Raw genomic sequence first — 26459 nt, 5'->3', positions numbered from 1 at the left:
TGCTGCTGCCTCAAACACGTGGCGCTCCTCTCAGTCCCTAGCACCCAGGTTTACCCACGTCATTGCTTAGGCAAAGGGATAGTTCACAGCCAAATATATAGTTTGTGGAGCCTCAGAGGATGTCTTAAACAATGGGCAGCTTGATCCCATTAAGTGTTTACAGCAGCCCTGAGATCAAAGCCTCATTTGTAGAAATTGAAACTTGGTTGCAAGAGAAACAGTAAGTAGCTATGGCTATCGATGCTCCGGGATTTACTGCTCAGCCTGCCAGAGCTGGGATTCAGGAGGCTTCACGGCAAAGCCATCCAGCCTGTTCCAACAATAAGCTTCAGGCCTCCTTGCCCCGCCATTGCCCAGGTCCTTTCCTCTGCCCTGTAATCTCTTTGCTCTGCCCCACAGGGAGAACAACTTCATCAAGGACTTTCCCCAGCTGGCGGACGGGCTGTTGGTGATCCCGCTGCCTGTGGAAGAGCAATGTCGGGGGGTCCTCTCCGAGCCCCTCCCAGACCTTCAGCTGCTCACTGGTAAGACACACCCTTCAGCCTCTGCACACTCACTGGCCATAGCTGTATCTGTTGTGTGAACTACAAGAACATATCAAGATGCTCCAGTCCAGCTAGACTCCCAGGCCTCTGCCTTGTCTTGGGCTTCTGCTAGGAACCATGTAAAAGGAGGGGCTTAAGGAGACCCCACCTTCTTGGCTAGGGCCTACTTCATGAGAGGCACCTCCCCGAGAACAAGAAACAATTTTCCAGCCTTTCCCAGTGAGGTTTTGCCTGTGTCCAAGTATCAAACCACTTTCCATTCAAGTGACATTTTTTCTGATATTTCAATACTTCCAGAATTTTGTTTTCTTTGTTCATTTAAAAATTATTCTAGAGTTAAATCAGTGGACTCTTGAGTCAAGACTTTCTCCACATGGATACATTTGAGTCACGTGGTTTATTATTTGCATGTGGTCACTGAGCCATTTGCTGGGTGAGTTTTATTTATCCAAATTTGAGAGTAAGGCATCTAGGTTCCAATAAGCCCAATGGCATCCAAGACATTCACTAGGACTAGACCCTGGTGAATAGTGTTGCATTTTTTTATCCTTTCAGTCCCACCCTGTTATTCTCACCATCCCAAACCTTCAGGCTCTCCTGAAGTGCCAGAATTTTCTGTCTAGTTCCAAGGTATGTTTCTTCTCTTCTTTATCTTCTGCCAACTTTTTTGCTACCCTTTTTGGAGAGTGGGGTTGATTTTTCTAAGACAAGTGGACCTAGACTCTATTTTTGGTGATATAATAGTGGAGTGATATCCACTACCCAGATTGGCCACCCTCAAGCACAATTGAATCCTCTCACTTAGAAAACGATTGTCCCACAGGAATTAACCTGCAATGTGACAGACACCCCATCACTTGCAAGCTCTGAGTGGCCAGAAGCAAAAAATCTGCATAGACAGAGGAGACCCCACATGGGTTAAAGGTGACCTTGCGAAGCAAAGCTACTTCTATTTTTCATCCCACGTGATCCTGCATGAGTGTTGCTATTCTGATTTCAGATTAAGGTGCCGTATACTCCTCCAAAGTCACACGGCTAGTGTGTAAATTATCATCAAGTATTAAACCTAATTAATCTGGACTCCAAAGTGGATGCCTTATCCATTATCTTACACCACCTCCCAGACTTGTCCCACTTCAAAGAAGATGCAGATCACATGGACCCGTAGATGGCATATCTCTGCAAAGTGTTTTAAAGACTCCTATGCCTTCCTTAATTTCCCCTTCCTACGATCATAGAAATTCTAAGTGACATGGAGTATTCTAGTTGAATTCTCTCTGCTGACTGGACATCAGGTTTAAGAGAGGCATGCCTCTTTGGAAAACCCCAGTAAGGGCAGCTCAGCATCCACAAGAGCTCACATTTCTTTACAGTGTCTGGTAGGAGAGTTCTTTAAAGACCCAACACATCATTGAGTGTGTTTCCTTGGACAGCTTCCATCTTTGCAGATGGACGTAACAGTCACTTTTTTAAAAACATGGTAAGGAATGAAGGTCATGTGTATAAGAAGTTTGGTTTACTATGGTTCTCTAGTAATTTTGCAGGTTGTTTTAACTATATGTCTTAACTCAGGGACATTTGAAAGGTTCCTAATAAGGGAACTGCTAAAATTCAAGAGATTTTTTTTTTTTTTGTTTAAATTACCAGAGGCTGGAGTAGTGGCGTAGAAGTTAAAAGCACTGGCTGCTCTTGCAGATGACCTGGGTTTGCTCTCCAGCACCCTACATGGTAGTTCACAACTATCTGTAGCTCTAGTTTCAGGGGATCCAACATCCTCTTCCAGCATTCACAGCCACTGCACACACATGGTGCATGGACATACATGCAGACAAAATATCCACATGTATAAAATAAAAATAAATCTTTAAAAGTAGAATTACCGAAACAAATTAATCTTTTCTCCCAGAGCTTCTTTCTATCTCCTTTCCCTAGGAGGAATTGTACAAAGAGTATGGTGAGTGGGGTGAGAATCAGGGGTAGTTTCAAGATTAAGAATGAAGAGAAAACCATTCCAGTTGGGAAATTGTAAATATCCAATTGAATTCCAGGATCCATTCTGGACTCTGTAGGAGAACTGCAAATAATACAGCATGGCCTTTACGTCAAGAACCTGACATAATACAGAAGCCTATATTCCAGGTGTGAATCCCAGCTAAGGCAGGGACCACAGTAAATGAAGGATAGAATAGCAGCCACTTAGGAGGGAGGTCCAGGGATAGAATGAGGGGCAGGAAAGATGGTTTTATAAATTGCTTGATAAGCAGAATGTACCTCCTCCCTTTGAATACCACACCATGGAAGGAAAGGATCCTTTAACAGCCCACACCAGGATGTTCAGCTTTCTTCTGTCAGAGGTGGGGCTCAGTTGTTGATTACTCCTTCCCCACAAACAATGTCTGTGAACATGGCTAGGCAGTAGTAGATGGGACAGGGGACAGAGTCTACCTGAATTTTGGTGTCTAGAACTCCTTGAATAGACTAATTTCTCAGCCCTGGGTCAGGAGCCTGGTCTCTTTCCCTTTTCCATCCCCTCTCTCTTTCCTTCCCAGCATCACATAGAGAGCATAGGCAAGACAGAGCAGATAAACAGAGACGACATATTTATAACTAAACATTCTCACTCCAATGGACATATCTTAGGGGATCATGAATATTTTACTTGAAAATGAAAGCCTCTAAAATTATATTATTCCTGAAAAGGCTAAAGAGGGAGAAAAAAAAAAAACAGTTGACAGTAATGGACAACTTTAATACTACAGAAATGTCCAGGAAGAAATCATTTGTTCCAATGAGATTCTCATTTTAATATCCGTATCAAATATCTCTTTAAGTGCCTCCTCACCAGGGGACGAGAGAAAGGGATAGGAAATGTGCCTGCTATTTGCAGAGGTGCAAGAAAGCACAGCTACATAACAACAATAATAACTGCTAACGTGGCTAGCATTTCTTTTTAATGCATTTGTTCATGATTATAAAGAGGAGAGAATGCAAGGCTTTGGGTGGAAATTTTAGAAAATGGAGATAGATACAAATCAGGGGGCAGGATTTTTTTTTACATGTATCTGGTATCCAGTGTTAACTGCTTGCCAACATTTTTGTTGTGTTTCTTCTTTGTTTGTATTTTATCTTGACAGTACCTGTGATTTCTGAAATGCATTCCGTGGAACATGCATTCTTAATGATCCCTCTATATAAAAGAAGTTCCATGAGCAGCAGCACCTTCAAGGAGACTTATTGTGTATTTTAATTATTGTAATATGCTCAAAATTAAAAAGTTCAGTTTGTTTAGCCAGTATTTCTCATTTATTTGAATTAAGAAAATATATGTAGGTATACAGGTTTACCACATAGTGATTATAAACATCCATGTTAACATCCAATGGTTTATACCAGGGTCAGCAAACATAAAGGGATGGCTAATACATACACAGGGATTTTTCAAGTGGCCTCTGCTATTTAGTACAAAACCAACTGCAAAGACTATGAAATAAATGGGCTGAGAAAAATATACCCCTGACCCTGGTCCTACAGGCAGAGACTTTCTAGTCTCTGAAAGGGCTTTCACTTCTGTTACCATATTCAAGTCTCACATTATACCTGCAATGTCAGATGGGAAATCTGAGACAATGAGATGTCTAATGTCCATGACACGTTACAGATGGACTTAGGTAGGTGGGGTATAAATTTGACTTTTTACATGTGAGGCAGAGGGACATTGAAAGCCCAAAAAAAAAACATACAGTTGTGTCTAAAGAGCACAGCGGTGGAGAACAGTGGTTGGTTCTAACAGTGCAGCAGTCAGGACCCAGACCAAGCTTCTTCTCACTTTGAAGAGGTGAACAGAACCCAGAACTGCAGAGTGTGCATTGTGGTGAGTATTATGAACGCCAAGCTCACATGCTATCTTATTTCCTCCTCTAGGAGACATCAGGTATGACGAGGCCATGGGTTACCCCATGGTGCAGCAGTGGCGTGTCCGGAGCAACCTCTACCATGTGAAGCTGAGCACCATCACTCTCTCAGCAGGTGAGGACCACTGTCCAGCTAGCAACCAAAGGACATGTGGTCACTTTGCACATGGTCTCAAGAGCTTAGGATGTCCCAAGCCCTGGCTGGTGCTGATGATGCTGAAAGAATGGAAGAGCATCTAGGTAGGACAGCACAGCAGGCAGTGGCATGAACACCCTGCAGTAAGGACAGCACAACAATGGGACAGTGGGACACAGAAGGAGCTTCCTAGAAGAAAAATTGCTGAGTAGGGTGAAGAGGTATGATAACAGGAAGAGAGGAAATAGTAACCTAGGCAATGTTCTGGAAGTGTTTCTGGCTTGTGATTGAATCTTCTCTCCTCAGTTCTCTTACTTCTTTCGTTGTCCATCTCTACACAGCAATAGCATGTGGCCCCACTCTTCACCACCATACACACATGTGTCACCCATTCTTTATCCATGCGAGCCCTGAGCTCCAGCAGGGAGGGTTTTTGGTAGTTTTTGAGATGGAACATGTTTGTTCCTAACTTTGCATTTGCTGTAACCATCTGCCTAGCTCTCCTTGCCTGGGGTATGCACACTAAACTCTTTGGTGCCTCCTCCACTGTCCATTCTTCAATAAACAATGCAAGGAATTCCAGATAATGGAATACTTCCAGCAAAGTACTAACAAGTACTTGATTCGTGTCTGAATCATGTCTATCTACCCCTCTGACTGGAGAACTGGGGCTAAGTCATGGAATCTGTTTATTCCAATATCTCCAGAAACTAACAGAGAATCAGCACATTGTTGGTGTCCGTGTTTGATAGAAGAATAAGATAAATAAATGAAAACTGGAGAATAAGGTATTGAATAAAGCTTCCTGGGAAGAAGAGACCTAGTCTGAGGTTTTGTACTCTGGTTCTGACAACACCATCACCGGCTTTTTGTCTGTGTGTCCCCTAATTATCTCTTGAGTTCTCACTTTCATTCATTTTTATTTCAGTACTTCTTTGTTCATAAGCAAAATGGAGCTCTTTCAACCTGGGTCTGGGAGGACTTTACCCTCTGGGCCGTACAAACAGTGATTGTTGCTGACATCTGTCAAGCATGTTATAATGTTTCAGGTCTTGTGCCTTGCAGCAGTCCTACAAGGAAAGTAGTAATTTAGCTTATCTGTCATCATACAAAGGAACTGAAGGTCGAAGAGGTCAAGTAAGCAACCCAAGGTCACATGGCTAGCAAGCACCAGAAGAGAAAACAGAACATGGATTTGTATTGCATTTTTGTCTGCCTGGCTGAAGAGCCACAGGGCATCTCCAAGGCATTGACGTTTTACTTAACAGAAACCATCTCATTATTAACCCTGCTGCATTAATTGCCCAGTTGCATGAGTTAACAGGTTGATGGAGAGAGAGTGCTCTAATCAAGCACCCTCTCTTTGAGTCCTATTTCTGTTTCCCCACCACCCCCTCACCCTGCGCTTGTGAATATAACTGTGATGTTCCTGTTAGAACTACAAAGGTGTACCTGCTTTAATTAATCAGTAATGATGTTCCTGGAAGCTCCTTGCAAATCAAATGTTGGCAAATTGGAGCTCATTTTCAGTGTTGGAGAGGGGCTTGCCCTTTGATGTGCCATTGCCTGTTCTTATAATAACAATGGCTGGTTGTTTGCTGTGTTTCAGGAGCTGGTGGTGTGCCTGGCCCTGGTGGGTATCGGAAAGATGCATTTGTGGATTTAGAGACAGATAAAGAGAGCTTCTATCTGTAAAGGTGGCAATTCTTTGGAGTGTGGGGAGAGAGAGTGGGTGCTCTGCACAGGAATAGGTGAGAAAGGCTTCTAAGAAAGGGGTGACTTCATGAGATCTGGAAGCATAGGTGTGTCTTGGGAGGCAGTAAGTTCATGTATGGAGACAGTGCTGAATACATAAAGGAAGGATGAGAGAAATCCCAGGTTCCAGTAACTGCAAATAAGGAAACAAGAGATAACTCAGGCATTCCTCTAGGCCCAGATATGGTCAAGGAACTTTATCCAGTGGCAGGCAGGATTACAAGAGGGCCTTTAAGGATTTGGGACATAGGAAATTTCAGAGGAGAATAAATTATATTCAGGAGAATGAACAGTGACAACAGCCTGGGACATTTGTCTGGACTTCATTTTTAGTGTTGACTCAAGTCTACCTACAGCATGCTTCAGACTCCCCCAGTTGATGATGTATGGGGAGAGAGTTCACAACAACTGCATGTATTCTGGAGGATTCAGCCTTTAAGGTAGATGGGGAACTCAGAGAGCACTTCCCTACATTTGCTGTTCTCTGAATACCCTAAGTTTGAAAATCAGAGCAGTGTGTTTTGGGGTGGCATTACTCAGTTCGAAACTCCCCTAGGAGTTTCCCATACTAAAGCTGAGTTGGTGACTGTGGAGAGAATTGTGTCCGAGGCTGAATGGTGAGGGAACTAGTCTCCCATTGTGGGAAGGCCCTGGAAGAACAGGAAGAAGAGTGAAGTGGAAATAGCAGCTCCTGAGACACGGCTCTGTAGGCCTTGTGCTAGGTATGGCAGTCTTAGCAGAGTACCGGGACAGTACAGCAGGCAGCAAGAAAACTCCACTGTCTCAGAACATGAGGGCAAAGGTGGAAAAGAAGGCGATGTAGCAAGAAGCTAGAGCAGGTATGCAATCTGCACTGAGCTGGGACAAATGTAATGCCGGGACTCCAGCCATCTTACTTGACCTTAAAAACAAAGGAGTGTTTGAGTCCAGCTCTTTTAGATAGAGAGCCAAGATGTGTTATTTACAGTCTTTCAGCTTTGGCTTCTCATTAGGTTAATGGGGGTGTGGTGGCAACATTGCAGTGTTTGAACTAAGAGAGTAAAAACATCTAGTGGTCTACCTATACGCATCAGCTGTTCAGTAAGTAAGCATCAGCTCCAACTTTCTGATGGTGACCTTAAAGTCATCATCATGTAGGTTGGCAAGTCTTCCTCGTCTGCAGAGTTCTACTATGTCACAGTACCCAGCACTGAGAGTAAGCCTTTGCTGTACACATGTAACGCTAGAGCTGCCAGCCTGCTGCCACGGTGATGAGGATGAAGGCCATGAATTCTGGCTAGGAGGAGCCCTTACTAGGATATAATTTTTCGGCCACCAACTTCTGAAGTCTAACCACTCACACATGCTCCTCTCCCTCCAGGCTTCACCAATGTCCTAAAGATCCTGACCAAAGAGAGCAGTCGGGATGAGCTGCTGTCCTTCATCCAGCACTACGGCTCCCACTACATCGCAGAGGCCCTGTACGGTTCCGAGCTCACCTGCATCATCCACTTCCCCAGTAAGAAGGTCCAGCAGCAGCTATGGCTCCAGTATCAAAAAGGTAAGCCTGGGGGCGGGGTTGTTGGAGGTGGTGGCCAGGTGTGGCACAGAGGGAAAGCAACTGAGGAAACAACGGAGCCTCGACAGATCTAAACCCTGTTTCTCCTATCTGAAAATTGCGTAGGCCTTGGCAATCCCCGGGCCTTCTCTGAGCTCACTTTGCCATGGTCAGGGTGAGGAAACATGCTGTCTTAAGATTCTTTCATTCAGGTGTTTTAACTCTTTTCTTATGCTATAGGCTTCTTTTTTAAAAACCATGCTTTCCCCTTGAAACAGCTGCCAGAGATAAAGGCAGAGGATGGGCATGATTTCTCCATGATGCCTTCTCTTTAGGCTTCTTGGCAGAAGGCAGGAAAAACTCTCACTTGCTCTTCAAGTCCAGGGGACAGTTTCAAGTGTCATCCACAGAGGGGCTGTTATCCTCACGGAAGGTCACCACATCTTAAATCCCTCTTCTTCTCAGCTGTCAACAGATTTCTAACTCCTTCCATCTAAGGTGGCCTAGTGCAGAAGACTGCTCTCTGCCATTGGCCTTGGAAAAGTCATTCCCGTGCATGCTCTGTGTTCCCTTCCTGTGAAATGTGTACTGCCATAATTATTCCTATCTACCTACCGCACGGAAAGGGGGAGGTGACTCACACACGAGCATTTTACAAAGTTGGAAATACCACATGTATGTAAAGATGTCTTCTACTTTTTCACGTGTATGTGTGTGCGGTACATGTGTGTTCACACGAGTGTTGATGTGTGCATCTGTATGTGTAAAAGTGTATCCAGGTGGGAAGGCTGGGGGCTGACATCAGGAGTTTTCCTCGATCACTCCCCACCTTACCCATCGAGGCAGCATCTCTCATTGGAACCCATTCACTTAGCCATCTAATCTAGCTAGCCGACTTCCTTGGGCACCTCCTGTTTTCTGCCCTCCAGCTGCTGGATATGAGCAGCCTGCTGTGCTGACCATATGGGTGCTAGAGATCCAAACCCTGGTCTTCATGCTTTCTCGTTGTACAGCAAGCCCTTTAACCACTAAGATATCTCCCAAGTAGAATGCATTATATATTAATATGTCACTGTACTTGAGAAATGGGGTCTCACACTTGAGAAACCCAGTCTCAGACACGTGGAGGCAAGTGCCCACAGAGATACAGCTGAGGAATAGCAGGGCCCATGTTGGAACTCATAGTTGGAACTGGCAGGCTACAAAAACTGTTTTCTTTTAGCTTTCTTTTTTTTCTTCCTCCCTTCCTTCCTTCCTCGCTCCCCCTCATCTACCTATTGATTTATTTATCTACCTATCTATTTATTTATTCATTCATTCATTCATTCATTCATTCATTTTCTAGCTATATCAAAGTGTTTTCTGTTATAGTTAATATCATTAATTGCTAGAAAGGGTGAGGATTGATGATACCAACCTGCTTGCACCTTCTCCACAGGACTCAAACACCCTAGCTCCAGGAGCCCCCATAAGTCATAACTACAAACCCCAGAACACTGTGGCCCTTGGAAGCCTCATTGAACTCAGCTCTCCAGCTTGCCTTGGGGAAATTAAAACTCAGTGGGAGAAGGAAGTCTGGGCTGAGTCACACAGCTCCACGTGTCAGGGCCAAGGCAAAGCGAAGCTGCATCATGCCATCTTTCAGTGCTTGTCAGCTGCTGACTGTGCCTGGTGAGACGGAACCCCCAGTGTACCTTGGCTGTATCTGCAGCCTTTGGTTCTGCCTCTGGGCTTTTGGCATGCCCGGCTGTGTTTGCACCCCTGCCTGCCTCCTGTGTGCAACTGAGTGGGGCATGGGTGGTTTATAGGCTCACAGGACATAATTGAGTTGTCAGGGAATAGCTCGGTTTTATGGCTGTGACAATGACAGTCTTTAAGGAAGTGCATTAAATCAATAGAAGTCTCATTGCGCCACCCTATAAATAATGTGACACATCATTAAACAGGGCAATAAGCTTCAGGACTTTGAAGTAATACAATTAGGTTATGTTTATAAAAACTCTCTCTCTCGCTGTGGCCACTGAACTAATTTGCTTCATGCCACATTCAGGGTCTGGGACACCACTGTGATGCTAAATGTCATCCCATCTCCATCCTTGGTTGCTTTCAGGGCCTAGACTTCCTTGTTGAAGAACATCGCATTCTTTGTAATAGACATGGAATCTGGTACAAGAAAGAGAGGAGAAGGAAGAGGGTAGAAAAAAGCTGACACAGCAACTGGAGACCCCCACCCCACTTCAGGGACTGAATGACTTTGGTGTTGTAGTTTTCCATCTCTGGGGCTTCCATTCTGCAGAGACTTTTATCCCTTCATGGTCTGTATTAGTTCCGAGGAGAACATACAGACACTTGGAAACCAAGATAAATTTTTTCTGTGTTTCTTTCTCTATCTCTACCTGCTACGGCATATCGGAAGTCTTGATTTATCTTATTTTTGATAATGGGGCATAATACAAGGGACTGGGAGGTTAAAAAAAAAGGAAAAAAAAAACACTGGGAGCCCATCATATTCAGAGACAATTGAAATAATTTCTCTTCCAGGCCATCAGTCATGTAACCTCAACATCTTCTAAAGGCCGGGGCCCAGGCCAGTTAAGTCTGGGCTTTGTGGCAGAGAACTGGGAACAAAGCTTGTGGGACGAGGAGCTGGGGCAGCAGTGAAGTGGGCCACATTTGGACTCCTTCCTCTTCTTATATACCCATTGCCTAGTAGCTTCCAAGTTTTCCCATTCCTCATGCTAAATGAGAGATAGTAATTCCCTTTCACAACTTTCAGGTGAGTGAGATAAAATAATGCAGGGAAAAGTTCCAAAACACAGTGGGTCCATGAAAAACAGTAGCATGAAATAAAATGAATATTTTAAACCTCAGCTAAAGATTCTAGACATTCCCTGTAGTCAGTATCTCCAGACATCGGAAATAAATGCCCCAGCTCTTTCCAGGCCTATAGATTTATTTGCGAGTTCCACCCATTTGAAGAGTAGCCGCTGGGAGAAAGAGTTCAGCTTAGTTAGCACTGTCTCCTGTAGAAACAAAAAGGGGCCCAAGAATTTTCTTTTCTGTAATAGGAGAAAAGTAAAAACCAGAATAATACCCCTTTGGGCATGCCAATGATGAGTGGAAAGATCCAGCCAGATAGATAGTTATATTTCACCAGATGAGGACTTTGGCTTCTGCCAGTCTGAAGGAGCCTGGAGGACCAGGCTGGTCAGTAGAGCGGGATCTGAACCAACCCTAATCCAGGAAAAGGTGGGCCTTAAAGGCAAGTGAATATATGAAGTCATCTCTGGAAGCTAGGAATCCTAAGCAAGGTTAGCATGTTCAGCCTGTCAGGTTCCTATAACCATCACCTGTGCCCACATGCCTTTCTCCAAGCCCATGTGACGGTCTGAGTGTCCTATCTCAGAATTATGATTGCAAAACATGTTGCGGTCTCCCTCCCCTCCCCTGAATGGGGCTTTATTTCATCGCCTGCCTTCATATCTGCATTCTCCACTTATCTGTGACCTTGATACAGAGTCTTCAGTTATGATTGCATGTTTATAAATTCATTCATGAATAACATCTTTCATTTGGGAATAAAACAAAGTTTCATAGTCAGCTGGGCCCTCATTAAAATCACAGGCGTGCATTTGGGCACTTGTGTGATCATAGGCAAATTGATTCACTCTCTGAGACAGTCTCCATATTTGTAAGCAGGGTGGTTGTGTAGTCTGTATAAGGAAATAAATCAGTGGATAGATGTGTCTAGTACTGAGCTGGAGCATTATTATCCTCCTCCAGCTGTCCCCTCCACCCATTTAGATCACGGTGTTCCCAGGTGAGTATTCAGAGGTGTGAACTGGGGTATGGAGGAGCTGTAACGGAGACTTTACTAACATGGCTTGGCAGTTGATACAGGATCGGGAATGTTTCGGATTGGTCTAGGGTAGGGAGTGACCCAGTGAGCTCAGCTACAGTAGTAGACCCAGAGGAGACTATAGAGGTAGACCAGAGAGAAATCAACCAGGGTCTGTGACACCTCCTACTGTGTACTAGACTGTGGTGGATACATAAATTACCAGTCTCACAGGTTATGGTTGTCTTTTATTCTGCGGAGAAAGTTATATTATAGTGGATGGAGGTAAATATGTGAAATAATTGTTCAACCTCTGTGAAGGAACAAAGAGAAAGAAAAGGAGGAAGAAGAAAAAAGGAGAGACAAGGGTAAACCCAAGTCCAAAGAAGTAGAGAAAGTCTGGAATCATGAGCAGACCTCTTCTGAGCATAAGGCCTCCCAGGCCTTTGTCCCCTCGGGAAGGACAATCTCTTCACATACCCAGTTTTTGAATTCTCTTGCATTTGTGGTTTAGAGAGATGTCCCCACAGATAAACACCCCTTTTAAAGGTTTCTTATCTCTACTATAATGTTCCAGGCCAATTCTAGGGAATGCACTTCCATCTGAATTACCATGCACTTCTGAATGTCAACTGGAATATTCCTGGGCTACTTTTTGGAAAAGTCTTTGGCTATTTGAAAGGCAGAGCCAAGCATCAGGCTGTTAGGAAGAGAATACCAAGATGTAGTCAAATGTCACTTCCTCTTGTGCTGACAGGTGTGGCCCACGGCTGTTGTGAACTAGAGAACTCTCCAGAGCTCTCTAGTTCCTGAGGGAACTTGCTTCAAAGACGTAAGGAGACATGAAAGGGCTTGTTCTTGGGATCTGAGACCTCCAGGGTGCCAGATGACTTCCCCAGTGATTTCATAACCTGGGGCCGTTTTTTCTTCTCATCTTGCCTGACCTTTCAGTAGCATTTGACAGTCTGCTGCCTCCAGCTTGGTGCGTTTGTGTGCTTGCTTCTGTGAAACCAGATCTTCCTGCGCTCTCTCCTCCCTCCTCTTCATCTTTCTTTGCAGGCTTATCATCCTCTGCCAAACCAGTAAAGCTGGACAGGAGCCATGTCCTTCTGGCCGCTCTTTCCCGGCTCTCTCTCTGTCAATCTCTTATACTCTTTGTTGTTGTCTCTACACCTTGGCCTTACCCTATACCTCACTTATACCTCCTGCTCCAAGTCTTCCTCTGAGGTTTGCTGTCCTGCTTGTTCTCCTGCAGCACGAACTCAACTCCACACAACCCAGTGCTTTTCTAGAATTCTAGTGAACGGTGCCATTACCCATTTAGAGGCAGAGTCGGGCCCTAGGAAACCTCGGCACCTCCTTTTCTCTTACTCCTCTACCCCATTTCCAAACCATGTCAAGTCCCGTCATAGCTCCTGGATGCCCTCACTGTTTCCGCTTTCCTGTTGCCTTTGTGCCCGAAGCGGCCACCACGGCTTGTCTGAGTTTCAGTGGCAGTCTCCTACCTGAAGCTACTCTTGCCCCACATTCGCCCACACTACACAACAGTCCTAATGATGTACATGATATCCAGGGTTCTCCAGAGGAACAGTACCAGCAGAATGAAAACACACACACACACACACACACACACACACACACACACACACACGAGTAATGAAAGATATAGCCATAGATACATTTCATGAACTAGTTCACACAGTTACAGAGACTAAGGTGTTCCAACACCTAAAGTTAGCAGGTTGGACACCCAGGTAAACTGATGATTTATTTCTAGGCTGCTGGTATTAGCTGTAGTCTGGAGGTTGGCAGCTTAACCCTAAGGAAGAACCAGTATTTACATGTGGGTCTGAAAGCAGAAAAGACCAGCATCAAGCTGATGGCAGCCCAATAAGAGGCATTCTTCCAGCTCAGTTGTCAGCCTGACTATTCTGCTGAGGCCTTCAATGGCTTAGATGAGGCCAACTCACATTAGAGAGGCCACTCTGCTTCACACAGTCCAATGGTTTAAATAGGACCCTCATTCAGAGTCGCTGTCCCACATATCCCCAGGATGTTTGACCAGACATCTAAGCTCCAATGACTCCATCAATTTGATGCATAAATGTAACCATCACAGATCAAACAGGGAGGTCTTATTATGTTGTTCATTGGATTCAAACTCCTGGAGGTCTTATCATTGCACTGAGGATAACTTCTAAACACATTCCCATGGCCTCAAGGCCCTATAGGTGCCATCTGTCTCCATCCAACCTCTTCAGCACCATATGTCCCTGTGTTCTCTACCCTTCAGTCTTATTACCCTCCTTCAGATTCTAGAAAAATCTGTCATTCTTCTGAAACTAAGCCTTCTTCTGGGTTTTGACCTTTATAGTCTAAATCACTCAATTCAAAAGCCATTTTTGCAAGAGATCTTACAAGAAGAATGGGGCTAGGTTAAGCATCTTTGTTACATTCTCATTGAAGGATGGTACATATAACTAACCTCAGTATGTAACTTTATACTCATAGTTTGTGTTTATCTCTGTTACCTCACTGGAAACTCCATGAAGGCAGAAACTATTTTGCTTCGTAAACATTTGTAGCATCATGCTTAACCATTGATTGACATATAGATACCATTCAGCAATATTTGTTGAAGAATGAATGAATAAATAAGCCTGGGAGAGTCACATAGATCTTAACATCTTAGTCTAAGTGTTCTTTTTGTATTTTATTGGGGAAGAAAGTAAACATAGCCTTCTTTCAGTACCAAAGAGAATCTGCTTCAGGAAGATTGAAGGCTACTGCTGTGCAGAAGCACTTTGTGGAAGATCTCAGAGCGCTGATTTGGACTCAGATAAACCTGGCTCCTTCCTTACCAAGGTGCATGAATTCAGGACCTACCTCATTTTCCTCAACTGTAGCATGGGTTAAAATGCTCAGCCTGGAACACATTCCTCTTTACTTGGGACCAGCACCGGACTGGGAGTTGGCCAAATATCCCTTTCCCTGTGCCTTGTGTCCTGACTTCTGTGCAGATGATTGTGGGGTCAGTATAGCAATGAGGGAGTGTTATTTCTTATAGCAAGTAGGGAGAGACTGGGGGAGGTTAAATATAAGCTGGACACCTACTTTGCAGCATACCAGAGGAGAGAGCCAACTTATTTCTTCTCAGAACCATGCAAAAAGACGATACAGGATGTGGTTCATTAAACGCAAATAGGCCCATGAGATTGCTGTTTCCACAAGATGAAATTACCAAAAAAAGCATTTGTTCCCCGTTTTAGATTGAGTCCATCTGGAACGGAACGCCCTAGTCTTTTTTCCTATGGGTGTATACTGAGAATAATAATCCTTTCCAGGCACTCAGCACAGTGTATCTTACAAGGCACTTTCACATACATTACTTCATCCAATGTACGCTTTGTAACACATCTGTAAGGTAGACATTGTTATCTCCATTTCCCACTTGAGGAAACCAGGGTTCCAAAGGGTGAGGTGCCTTGTCAAGGGTTCGCAACAGGGAGCTTGGTGGAGCACAGATTTGAACCCAGGCTGCTTTAATCACAAAATTGGTGTCCATCCAACTATATCACAGCTGCCTCAGAGAGCTCTTTAGTTGTTAGCATCTAAAGGGAACAATTTGTTCTCCTGCTCTGTTTCTCTTATGTCAGTAGAAAGAAGGGAAGAATGCTAAGACTCGGAGTTTAGCTCCCAGCCTGGACAGAAGTAGAAATACTCTTTACTCACCAATTCTCCTCAGTACAACTTGCTTCCAAATCTTAGTTTAGGGGCAGCATTACAAGGTAAAGCAAAACAAAAACAAAACCTTAAAACGTCAGAGTGAGAAGAGACACTAGAAATAATCAAGCCTGGTCTGCATTCTCTTAGGACCATTACAACTGGGTGGTAATGGATGCTTGGAGTACTGTGTTGAAAGAGATTCTGGGCTAGGACCCATCTCAGTCGTGAAGAATACAGAGATCTCTTAGCAATGTCTGCCAGGGGCTGAGACGAGGAAATAATGACTTGTGTAAGAGATGATTTCCTTTTTTGTGTATGTTAATTACCCATTCCCATGCTTTGTATGGAAAAGTTAAGTTCAATTTATTCATCACTAGTACCCACAGCCACAAAGGGGAAAACAATGAACTAGAAGTATTTTTTGTCTTAACTATTCTAAAACTTTAGAATAAATTCAAACGTCTGTTGCTAAAACCTCATACATATTCATTAATGACAGTTGTTTGTTGGCAGACTGTTTATAGTCTTATATAATATAGTGCACGTGTGTGTGTGTGTGTGTGTGTGTGTGTGTGTACGAGTGTGTATGTGTACAAGAGCAAACAGACTATACTATACCTGAAACTCTGAGGACTTATGGGGACTCACTTAAGGGAACAGTCTTGGTAGAAATAATAAGATATTGACACAATGGTAAGCTAGTTGTCATGATTATTTAAACTGGAGCCAACTCACATTGATTTTGTCATAGAATCAGGCATGGGATGCAGAGACAAAGGGGACAGTGTTGTTAGAAAGGACATCTTTCTGTCAGCAGTATTGTACCAGGAATATGAAGTTTCCCTGGACACAATGAATGGGGCTTTTGTTCTATATTCTTCACTTTCTCAGTCAGAACAAACAGTCTGGATAGAGGACACACCCACTGAAGCTTCTTTCTTCGGGCCAAGGGCATCCTGAGAGGATCCCTGCCCACAGTTCTCAGGGATGCCGCAAACCCACTTTCATTTTCCTCTCTGCCCCATGTGGTAGTTTTTCTCCATCCTCCTTACTTCCCCAGCATGCTGTAGTAGTGCTTTGACTTCCTAACATGCACACATGCTCTGTGCGACACCTAAGAATAAGAAGATGGGTCGGATGCAGCTGGTTCTCTCAAGAGGCTCGCAGTAAACAGGGAAAGGTAACATACAGGATGTCCAAATGTCCCTATTTTTAATTTTATTTTTTAACCTTAAAATTTGTGGAGATGATTACAACATTACAATATTCCCTTCCTTTACCCTCTGAAACCCTCCCATATGTCCTTCCTTGCTCTCCTTTAATAACTGCTCTGACAGAGGAGGCTGGGGAGCAGAGGTAGAAGCCTGAGAGATGGACCCCTGACACTCCAAAGGAGTTTGGGGAGTTTCTTTGCACGCCTAGCAGAGCACTGGGGGTGGGGTGAGTGAGTGGGACTTTGCCATTAAGAAACTGCAGAGGACGGAGAGTCTGCGCAAAGCTGCATGTGGAGAAAGGCCTGAAACATCAGAGTACTGTTTAAACACCCTGGGACAACTGAGCCTAGCAGGCCCTGGCTCTCCTTATAGAACTTGGGATGTTGCTATTCCTCAAGTTGCATAGTGCTTAGAGAAGCTTTCATACCTCCTTGCTGAGGAACTTCACAAACAGAAGGATTGAATCACCAGATGCAAATGAAGTACAAACAGCGGGCCAGTGGGGAAGCACCAAGAAATGGCTGTGAAAGCATCTCATCCAACACGGAGGTTCTAAAGATGCAAGAGAGCCGGTGAGGACCAATTGGTCCACAGCAGGAACTCAGCATGAGTCTGAATGAATAACACACACACACACACACACACACACACATACACACACACACACACACACACATCAGGCACACACATCAGGCTATGTGTAAGACATGTGTCCCATTGTCCAATGTGTGACTTGGATCAAGGCATTTTTGTACTCTGAGCCTCAGTTTCCATGATCTTCAGAGTCAGCCCAGTAACACTTGCATTGCATTGTTGTTATGAGAATGACGATTAAACAAAACAATGTTTATAAAATGACTACCATTGCACCTGACATATAATAAATGCTAGGGAATGCTAGCTATTATTATTCTTGTTTACTATCGAGCTATAATGAATCCAGTGATGATCACTCATATTATTAGTTTCCCCAAGCAAAAAGTATAATGATGTAGCTCTTTCTATTCCCAACTACAGTAGTAAAGATATATTCCCTCTTTTTACAATGTGATGATGAGCACATCCCAACAAGAAATGTAGAATCTGCTCATCGTCACATTGCTGATAATAGGCAGAAGCAGAATAGCAGTCTAAGATTCTAAGGTTCTTTGAGTTCAAATTCTACATGACCCATGACATTCCTATCACAACAGGGACCATGTACTAGAACTCACTATTCAGGAGGTATATTGAAAAATTTACATCAGTTTAATTGAATTTTTATAGCTTCAGAAGTTGGTAAGTTTATGAGTAGGAAACTAAGATGTAGGAAGGGCATAGGAATAAAATAAGTTATGAAAAGCAACAGAGATGGCAAATGGGAACGTCTCTTCCTTTCCCTATGTTTTCCTGCTTCAATACCCTCATCAATTACATTTTGCTATCATTTAGTCATAGGGAGTGATTCCAAAACTGTTCGTTCTGAGAAGCATTTCTCTCTGCAATAAATCAAAGTACTTAGTCAAGGAGAGTGAAGAAAGAGGCATAGAGACCTGTGTGATTTCAATCTGGCTCAGCTCTGGGACAGAGGGCAAATTCTAAGCTAGGTCTTAGAAACTGGCATGACCACTGAGCCACTGAGTTGACGCTGATCTTAGTATTGACCAGACATGCCAGGCCTGGCCTCAAGCTTTCCTCCTCAGAATCCTTGTTCTCAAAGTCCTAATTCCCTCCCTCTCCATGGATGCCCTGGAATACGGAAGCTGGTTCCTTTGGAGATCACAAAAGTCCCTATGGTCTGGTGCATAAAAATAATTAATGTTAAAAAAGGAAAGATCCTTTATAATGTAATACAGTTATCAGTAGAGAAAGTAACATGCTCTAGAGAACAGCTAATTTTATCAAAGGAAGCCATAAATTAGGAGGAGGATCTAGACACAGATGATAGGTAACTCCCTTTCCTCTCTAGGATGAGAGGAAATTCAAGAGGCCATGTATCTAATTGTATCTCTTTGGTCTGCAACAGCTTTAGTAATACAGCTTACAGACCACACTATTGAAAATGCATTCTTGAGCATCCTTTTCTTCCTGTGTGACTTTGCATCAAGACAAAGAATGGGTGAATCCAGAAGGAAGATGACTTCTACTTACTTCATAGTTAGATGATCCTCCAAAGGGAAACAAATCAGAGAGACCCATTCCTCCCACTTTGAACCACAGGCCATCAGGTGTTGTGGTTGGACTTTGAATTCAGGGAGACAGCTGGCGGCAGGGACAGGAGGTAACAAAGTCAGTTGATATCAATTGTGACCCAGAGTCTTCATATAAACCTTAATATAGGCACTTACCTGACCCCTCTACCCTTCTATTATTCAGAAACAACTTTACTACGAGCTGTGTTTTGGGCACTGTACTAGATGTAGCAGTGAATTAAATGTTGCTCTGCATCTCATGACATTCGTTGTGGATGTGAAGAAGGGTAATAGGAGGGGCACACTGTTACATGTAATTGTTAGTGGGGGAAATAAGAAGTGAGTTGTGCACACCTCACACAAACAGTAACAGTAACGCGGGGTCAATAAAGCATTCTAGGATGCCCAGAGGAGATAGGCCATAAGCCAATGATGTCAATAAAAAGAAAGATGTTTCCAAAAGTAAGATTCATGCGCAAAAATATGTCTGGGGTAAGCAAATAAAACAAACAAAAGAAAACCAACAACAACAAAAACAATTTAGATGAGTAGATGGAGCTGGAAAGAGCAGAGTAGTGGGGAGACAAATATAAAAGGATAGAAAGGAACCAAACCCCACTGGTATTTAAAGGTCTTAAGAAATATGTACATTACCAGGAGCAAGGAAAGGCCATTTAAAGGTTCTGCACATTACTTATTAGCACTTTCAGTTTAGAATTTCCCTCTAGTGTGAGGTCGAGGCTTGTCTTGGGGTGGGAAGAGATATGTGTGGGATGCTAGAATAGAAACCAGAAAATCTAACCTAGGAAGCTACAGTAGTGTTCTGAGGAATAAAACAATAGCTGCTGACCGTTCAGTTTTCCTGGGGATAAAGAAAAGAGTAAATGGTGTGAAAAAAAATCCAGTTGCTAGTTTAATGTATAATGATGAATTAGCTTTGTATTATAAAAATATGCAACCTAAGCTACATATGAAGACATTTATTTAACTCACAGTTTGGAATTTCAAAGTCCTCAAGTCAGTCAGAAACCATTGGGTGTTTGGAAAGGTATGAATAACAGTGGTAGATGCTTACATGGGGCAAGAAGTTACATCATGAGTCAGAAGTCAGAAGACCAGATGAGGCCAGATAAAGGCCTTTTTTTTTAAATAAAATAATCCCCAGAAAATCAATATGGCACCTCATTAACTACTGCCTTCTGAGGGCATTCATCCAGTAACTAAGGATGTTCTACCTAGCTTCACTCCCTAAAGGTTTCACTGCTTCCCACCCCTAAAAACTAAGCCAGCAATCAGAATGGGCACTTGGTGTGGGAGGGACTAAACTATGTGCAAGCTTTAGCAAATGGGGGTCTTATGATTGAGTCATGGAAGGTGGAAGGTAAGAAGTACTGAATGATTAGAGAAGGCTCCAAGCTTCCAGGCTCAGCAGCCTAAATGGCTGCTAATACTCCATCAGTGGAGTCAGGAGTGAGCATCAGATGTGGCGGAGCTGAAATCATCATTGAGCACACCCAGTCTGAGGCTCCCAAGGCTATAAAATTGGCAAAATAAAAAGGCAGTTGGATATACACCAATCCAGTGAGAAAAAGGTTAAGACATGAAAAATACAAATTTGGGACCCGGTTGCAAATGATGTTGGACTCACAGAAGACAGTATCTCCTAGAATAAAAGTTAAGTTCCTCTTTGCAATTTGTTTCTCTGGGGAGTTACTCCCCCATCAAACTCTGTATTGCTTCTGACTTTTTATTTATATAGTCTTTATTGCATTCAGACAGGCTGCCTATGCTGTTCAGTTTGGGTTCAGTTTTATTTGTGCAAAACATTATAGGATATTTAAGAATAGTCCTCATACATACTAAGTGGTTGGAATTCATTGATGAGATAAAAATGTATCCATGGCTATTGTCACCAGCGTAAAATGGTTTTGCTTGATTTTTTTTTTCACCTTCATTTCACTAACAATTACTGTCTCTGAATGGCCCAGGTACATCCATTCCTCATTCTATGACCTTTCTTCAAATGTATCAATTAGTGCAAGTTTGTTCTCCTGGATCCAGCCTCTAAGTCCTGGATCAGGTGAAATGATATGTGTACCCTACCCATCTGTATCCCTTGAGCCATGTTATTTAACTTTATTCTTAATGTCTTTACAGAATCATTAAGTATGTCAAACAACTTTCACATCCCGAGGCTTAAGAGATTTATAGATTTAGTATTTTTAAGTTTTAATATTGGACGCCATTCCATGTGGCTGCTCTAAAATTAAACTTACCACATTCTCATATATCAGATTATGAAGTCATTTTCAATATTCAACTCTAAAGCTTTGTTATCACTCTGAAGCAGGGAGGTACACCCCCACACCAATAATATTGAGGCTGGTGGCAAAATATACACATTACAGGATATGAAACCATGTATTGCTTATATAATGAAACTTTTCAGAAGGACCAGAGGGGGCTCCCAATAGCTTGAGAGGACAGGAAAGAAGAGTAGCTCAACTTTTATGTTTATTTTTGTGCTTGTACTTTAATTACAACGTCCCTCTCTTCAGACCCTTTCTCTCTCCAATCCCTCCTGAATATCCCTCCTTGTTCTCCTTCAAATTCATGGCCTCTTTTTCCACCAAGTGTTATTGCAAGCATGTATGTATCCTGCTCCCCAGCTTACTTACTTACTGTACTTCCTTGTGTAGAGTTGAGGCCTCATGGCCTCAATCCATCCAGTTTAGCATGGCCCTTGGTGTCCTCCTCGTTCAGCTGGCTTGGCTTTTACACAGTGGTGGTAATGGGGAGTGTAGAGTGGGACTAGACTTGGTCCCATATATTGTATGGGGCTTGTATAGTCTTCTCTGGCATCCAAGATGGAAGGAAGTTAGCTTTCTTAGCAGTTTGCCCAGATGTGAATCTGAAGAGGATAAGAGGGGCACAGGGCTTATAAGCTTTCTGCAATTAATATCCAAGGTGGATTTAGGACCTTTATTGTAATCCACTCCTGACATTGGATAGCTGGAACATGAACTGTTTTGTTAAATGGAATTTGAACTTGCTTAAGTAACATTCATGGCTGTCTATGAGGTCTGAAGCATGTATCTGGGAGGAAGTCAAAGTTCTAGTAAGTCCTTGTCCAAGAGGTGAACTGAGAGGGGAAACAAGTGCATGCTCACTAGTCGTCATGTCTGGAATGCTGGACAGAGTGAGGAACACATTTGCATAGATTTAGTATGTGTGTGGCTAATGCTGATTTATATTATGGAAAGCAACTCAGCGTTATTTCACCGAAGAGGCAGTCTTGGGTAGGGACCTATGTTTGCTGCCATTGGTAGGGACAGATAAGCAGGTCGCTGGCTATGGTCCAGGAGTATAATGGTTCTGGGCAAATGGGGCTGATTGTAGGCAAGGGTATGCAGTGCTTAAAAGACCACATGAAGTTTGGCTACTTGTGCCTACTCCTGGGTCCTGCCCCATTATCAGGGACAGCCCAGCTCAGGCCTACACACTGACAGTTTTCTAACAAGCTTCTTTGCCTATCATGGTGGTACACCATTTGTGAAGTGTATAAACACACTTCGTTGTTAATCAGTTGACCCTAAGAGCTAGTCCATTTATCCAAGTATCTGTAAATGCAGCAACTTTCACCAGTACCGAAGTATCAGCAAGGACTAGGGGAAACCTTCTACAACAGATGGACTGCGCCCTATGGCTCTATGGTATAGTAAAGGGCCCTCACTAAGTTTTCATGATGCTGTTTCCATGACCCAAAGTTTAACAGGCAGCTAAATGTGGAGAGTCTCAGGCTCAAATCCCATGACATCCAACCTACTTCTAAAATAGCTGAGTATGTAGCCAGTAATTGTATCCTAATGTCAGATAGCAGGAGCTAAAGAGACATCGGATGTAAAGAGGTAACTTACAGCTATCCAATCTGGTCCATAGACTTCAGGAGGCATGAGAGACTTCCAAAGCATTGCCATATAAGACTGTATTACAATTATAGAGCCTTCTGTTGCACAGAAGCCCAGTTAAGGTGGGCACATTTGTGAGTCACTAAATAGAAGGGCTTCAGTAAAACTCAAAGTGAGAAATATTTTGTCTTCAGAAGTTAGACATTCTAGAAATTAACCAATGTGTCAAGAATTTTTACCATGTGATTCAATGATCCATCTTCCTTGATGAGATTTTTTTTTGCTGAAGATTTATTTGTATGTCCTTATTGGAGGTGTCACATGGATTATTTGGAGAGGGATCAGTGATATCATCACTGTGCTCCTGAAGATGGATGTGCTTAAGATCTGTATACAAAGACTGAGTGAGGGCACAGCCATTGAGGTGCCCTCCCAACAGGTAGCCCAATAAAAGGGTGCGGTGTCCAGTGAAGGCAAAGGCCAACTGGCCCAGCCTGTTAAAACAGGCACAGAAACTTAACCCTTTTTTCCGATCTGCAACTGCAAAATATTTAGCAGTTGTTGGTCAGGCAGAGTTAATAATTTCAGCAATAATTAGCATGGTAGCCTCAATAGGTGTGCCCCCAGCATTAAAATTACAACAATGCACTGTGAGGAGCCATTTGTTATGTGTGTGTTTAGGAACAGTCTAAATTGAGCTATTAGTTGGTGAAGCTTTGGGGATAATAACTCTTCTCTAAGTAGGTCTGCTATATGGGTTTCAAACCTCAAAGGCCTTCTTTTCATTTAAACTGGGCCTTATTAACCATTTTACTTAACAGGATGGGGAAGTCCATGCAGTCCCATTTTGGCAAGGCAGCTGCTTAGAATCCAAGACTTAATTCATCTTTATTACTCATTTGGTCAACATGTCCATGCCCACTGTGGGACAGGCAGGGTAATGGGTAATCTGGGTGATGGGGAATTTAGCCAAGGCTGTATGTTTGTTGACTAAAATGAGACATGCATAGTTGTCTTCCTTACATCTCGTGAAACGTTCTCAGTAGAGCTGCCTTAAGATTACAGGGCACCCTATTTAAATTCAGGAGAATTCTCAGATAAAGCTATAATTTGAGCCCCACTATTAAGAACACAGAGTTTTGCCAATTTCAGCAAATGTTAAAAGTTAATTTACAAGGCAGGTTGTAGAGATGTAAAAGGCAATTTACAACTTTCTATCTTGTTTTGTTGTGGCAATATAAATCACTTTAATAAAGTTTGGAGTTCCGAGTTTTGGAGTTTGGTAAAGTTTGGGTCAAACCGTGGACCTGTTTCTTCATTGCTGTTGTCTGTCCTCCTGTTTGGTCAGTTATTAGATGTAACTGGGATGGGGAGTCCTAGCTAACCTGCTTGTTTCCTCCTCTAGTCCCAGACCTGCTATCAGCAGGACCAGGATCTCCTCTGGCTACAATAGCTACTTTTAAAGGGTTTAAGATACTGGGCTTAGGTTATGTTTGAATTCATCCCTTGGCCACAGTGTGCAGGTACTATGGGTGCTTTAGGGATAACTTTTCTCTAAGTAGGTCTGATATACGGGTTTCGAACTTCAGCTCTAAGTCTGAGGATCAAACCTATTTTGACCAAGTGGCACATTCTATTCAGTCAGCTGGACCCATCTGCTTTTAGGGCATTGGCTTTCATAATCCACAAAGCTTTCCTCCACATGGGTAAGCTATAGGCCCCCACAGTGCACAGGCTATTACCATTTCCTGTGAGTACTGTACAGAATGGGGGTAATGTCTGGTAGGGACAAGGGGCCAAAGGTACAGGCTGAGTCATTCGTCTGAATCATTTCAGTCACAGCTTGCGCTAAGTATTCAAACTTTTCAGAGACCTCAGGTCTGGGCTGATACATTATGAGCAGGATTAGTGCTTTGTTCTGAAGTGGCCATCAAAAATTCCAACCTAGCTGCATGTATCTGTAATAATTGGTAGGGCTCAGAAAATGTAGCCAGTCAGCACAGCCCAGGTGACAAAAGCATGTTAGCAAGCTAAACCAAACCCTGAGAGCCCTCTAATGGTGGTGATTACCTAGACCCCCAGCCTGCTGTGTCAACTACTGTAGTCATCCCCATAAAGCAGAACCTTTTTACCAAAAACTTGTTTCCAATATTGAAATCAACACTACTCTCACTAAACAGACATGAACATGTTTATTACCCACACAGGAGGCTTTCCGGAAGAAATGCTGTACTCCTAAGAAGGTCCAAGGATTACTTGAGCAGCAAATCAGATCAGCTTGGTTTTAATAGCCTGGAAGTAGGGAGGACAAGGGATCTTCCCGTTCACAGGCTGTGGCCTGTGAGATTTAAACGCAGTGCAGGTACTAAAGACAGAAGCACTTAAGCTTTCTTACCAGTATGTCTGGTTATGAGGCAAAAGCAGCAATGGTAAATTGTAGAAATTTCCAGCAAAAAAAATAAATAAATAAAAATAAAAAATGGGTGAAACTCTACTACAAAGTAACAATACAAGACTCATTTGGTTTATGCTTTTGAGAAGTGGTTTCACATTATCTTATGATCTTAAAAACAGAGAAATAATTTAGGGGACAATACCAAACCAGTGATTGCAACTAACGCTGTCTTTGCCTTCTATCACCAAGACTCCTAGATTCTGATCACAAGGGAAGCCTCACTGAGTCTCAAAGTCAATGACAGGAATGGGGAGGCTCATTAATAAAGAACCCTTAATACTTCCAAGGCAAGTGGACTTCTTTAGATCTTTGGGGCCCTCACTCTGCTTTTAACTTGCTGGCACATTCCTATCCTTCCCTTTAACACTATTCTTTGTAATGTTTCTCTTATTTTGAAGGCGCTTCAGCAACCAGAGTCCCTCAGCCAGCTTCTTCTTCTTCTTCTTTTTTTTTTAATCCTGCAACACTTGGCATACTTTGTCTTATACCATTTATCTTATCCTTCGGTGTATTTGTTTGGTTTACATTATTTTATTTTGGCAGCCAGACTACAAGCTATCTGACTGTGTGGGTCATGATTGATCTGTCTTTGCTCTCATTACTCATCCAACTATTGCTGATAATACAGTAGATGTCTCGTGTGTTTAATGAGCAGTTGAATGAATGAATGGGATCTCAGGCCCTATTATTTTTGAAAATATGCAATGTTGTTATAAATCACTAGAGGAAACTTCTGATTTCAATTGTATAGAAAACAAAAGCCCATGCATTCGACAGGTACCAACTGTTAATGTCTTTCAGTCAGGATTTCTGTGAGTTACTAAATAATTTTCCTTTGGCGTTGGGGCCGATAGTTTCCCCACCAATTCCTATCCTCACGTGATACAAATGAGAGCAGCTTTCAGGTCCATTACCTAGTTCACATGTGGTTTCAGAGTGCCTTGTAGTCTGCTACTTTACACCCACCATTTCTTCATCACTGTGCAGGAAAGTGGGAACCAGAAGCATATGGTGCAGAGGAAGAACTGACTGCAAGGCCCTGTGGCTGGTCATAGAGCTAGTAAGCAGGGAAGCAGGACCAAGAGTAGCACCTCCTGCTTCTAAAGTCCAGGTTATAACCATATGTCTCAACACCTCTTCCTCGGAATGTGATTTGTGGCTCTTATTTCATATGATTCAATGAATACTGGATTGAAGGAAAACTCATTTTATGCTAGCTGAATAGGAAACATGCATGATTCCAAGTTAAAAGTTTTCCTCCAT

At 43.0% G+C, this 26459-nt stretch overlaps 1 protein-coding gene across 2 annotated transcripts in view; it reads left to right on the top strand.

The window, feature by feature from the left end:
* The window catches only part of Astn2 (astrotactin 2), a 968023-nt gene that overhangs the window by 691570 nt on the left and 249994 nt on the right, over positions 1–26459 (top strand). For both annotated transcript variants that reach the window (XM_059254463.1, XM_059254462.1), the window contains exons 14-16: positions 400–524; positions 4467–4571; positions 7708–7887. In XM_059254463.1, coding sequence (XP_059110446.1) covers positions 400–524; positions 4467–4571; positions 7708–7887 — 410 coding nt within the window. The remainder of the gene's footprint in view (positions 1–399; positions 525–4466; positions 4572–7707; positions 7888–26459) is intronic.

This window comes from Peromyscus eremicus, chromosome 2, assembly GCF_949786415.1.
Source record: "Peromyscus eremicus chromosome 2, PerEre_H2_v1, whole genome shotgun sequence".
NCBI lineage: Eukaryota > Metazoa > Chordata > Mammalia > Rodentia > Cricetidae > Peromyscus > Peromyscus eremicus.
Note: the sequence above shows the minus strand (reverse complement) of the source record. Positions and strands in the feature narration are given on the sequence as shown.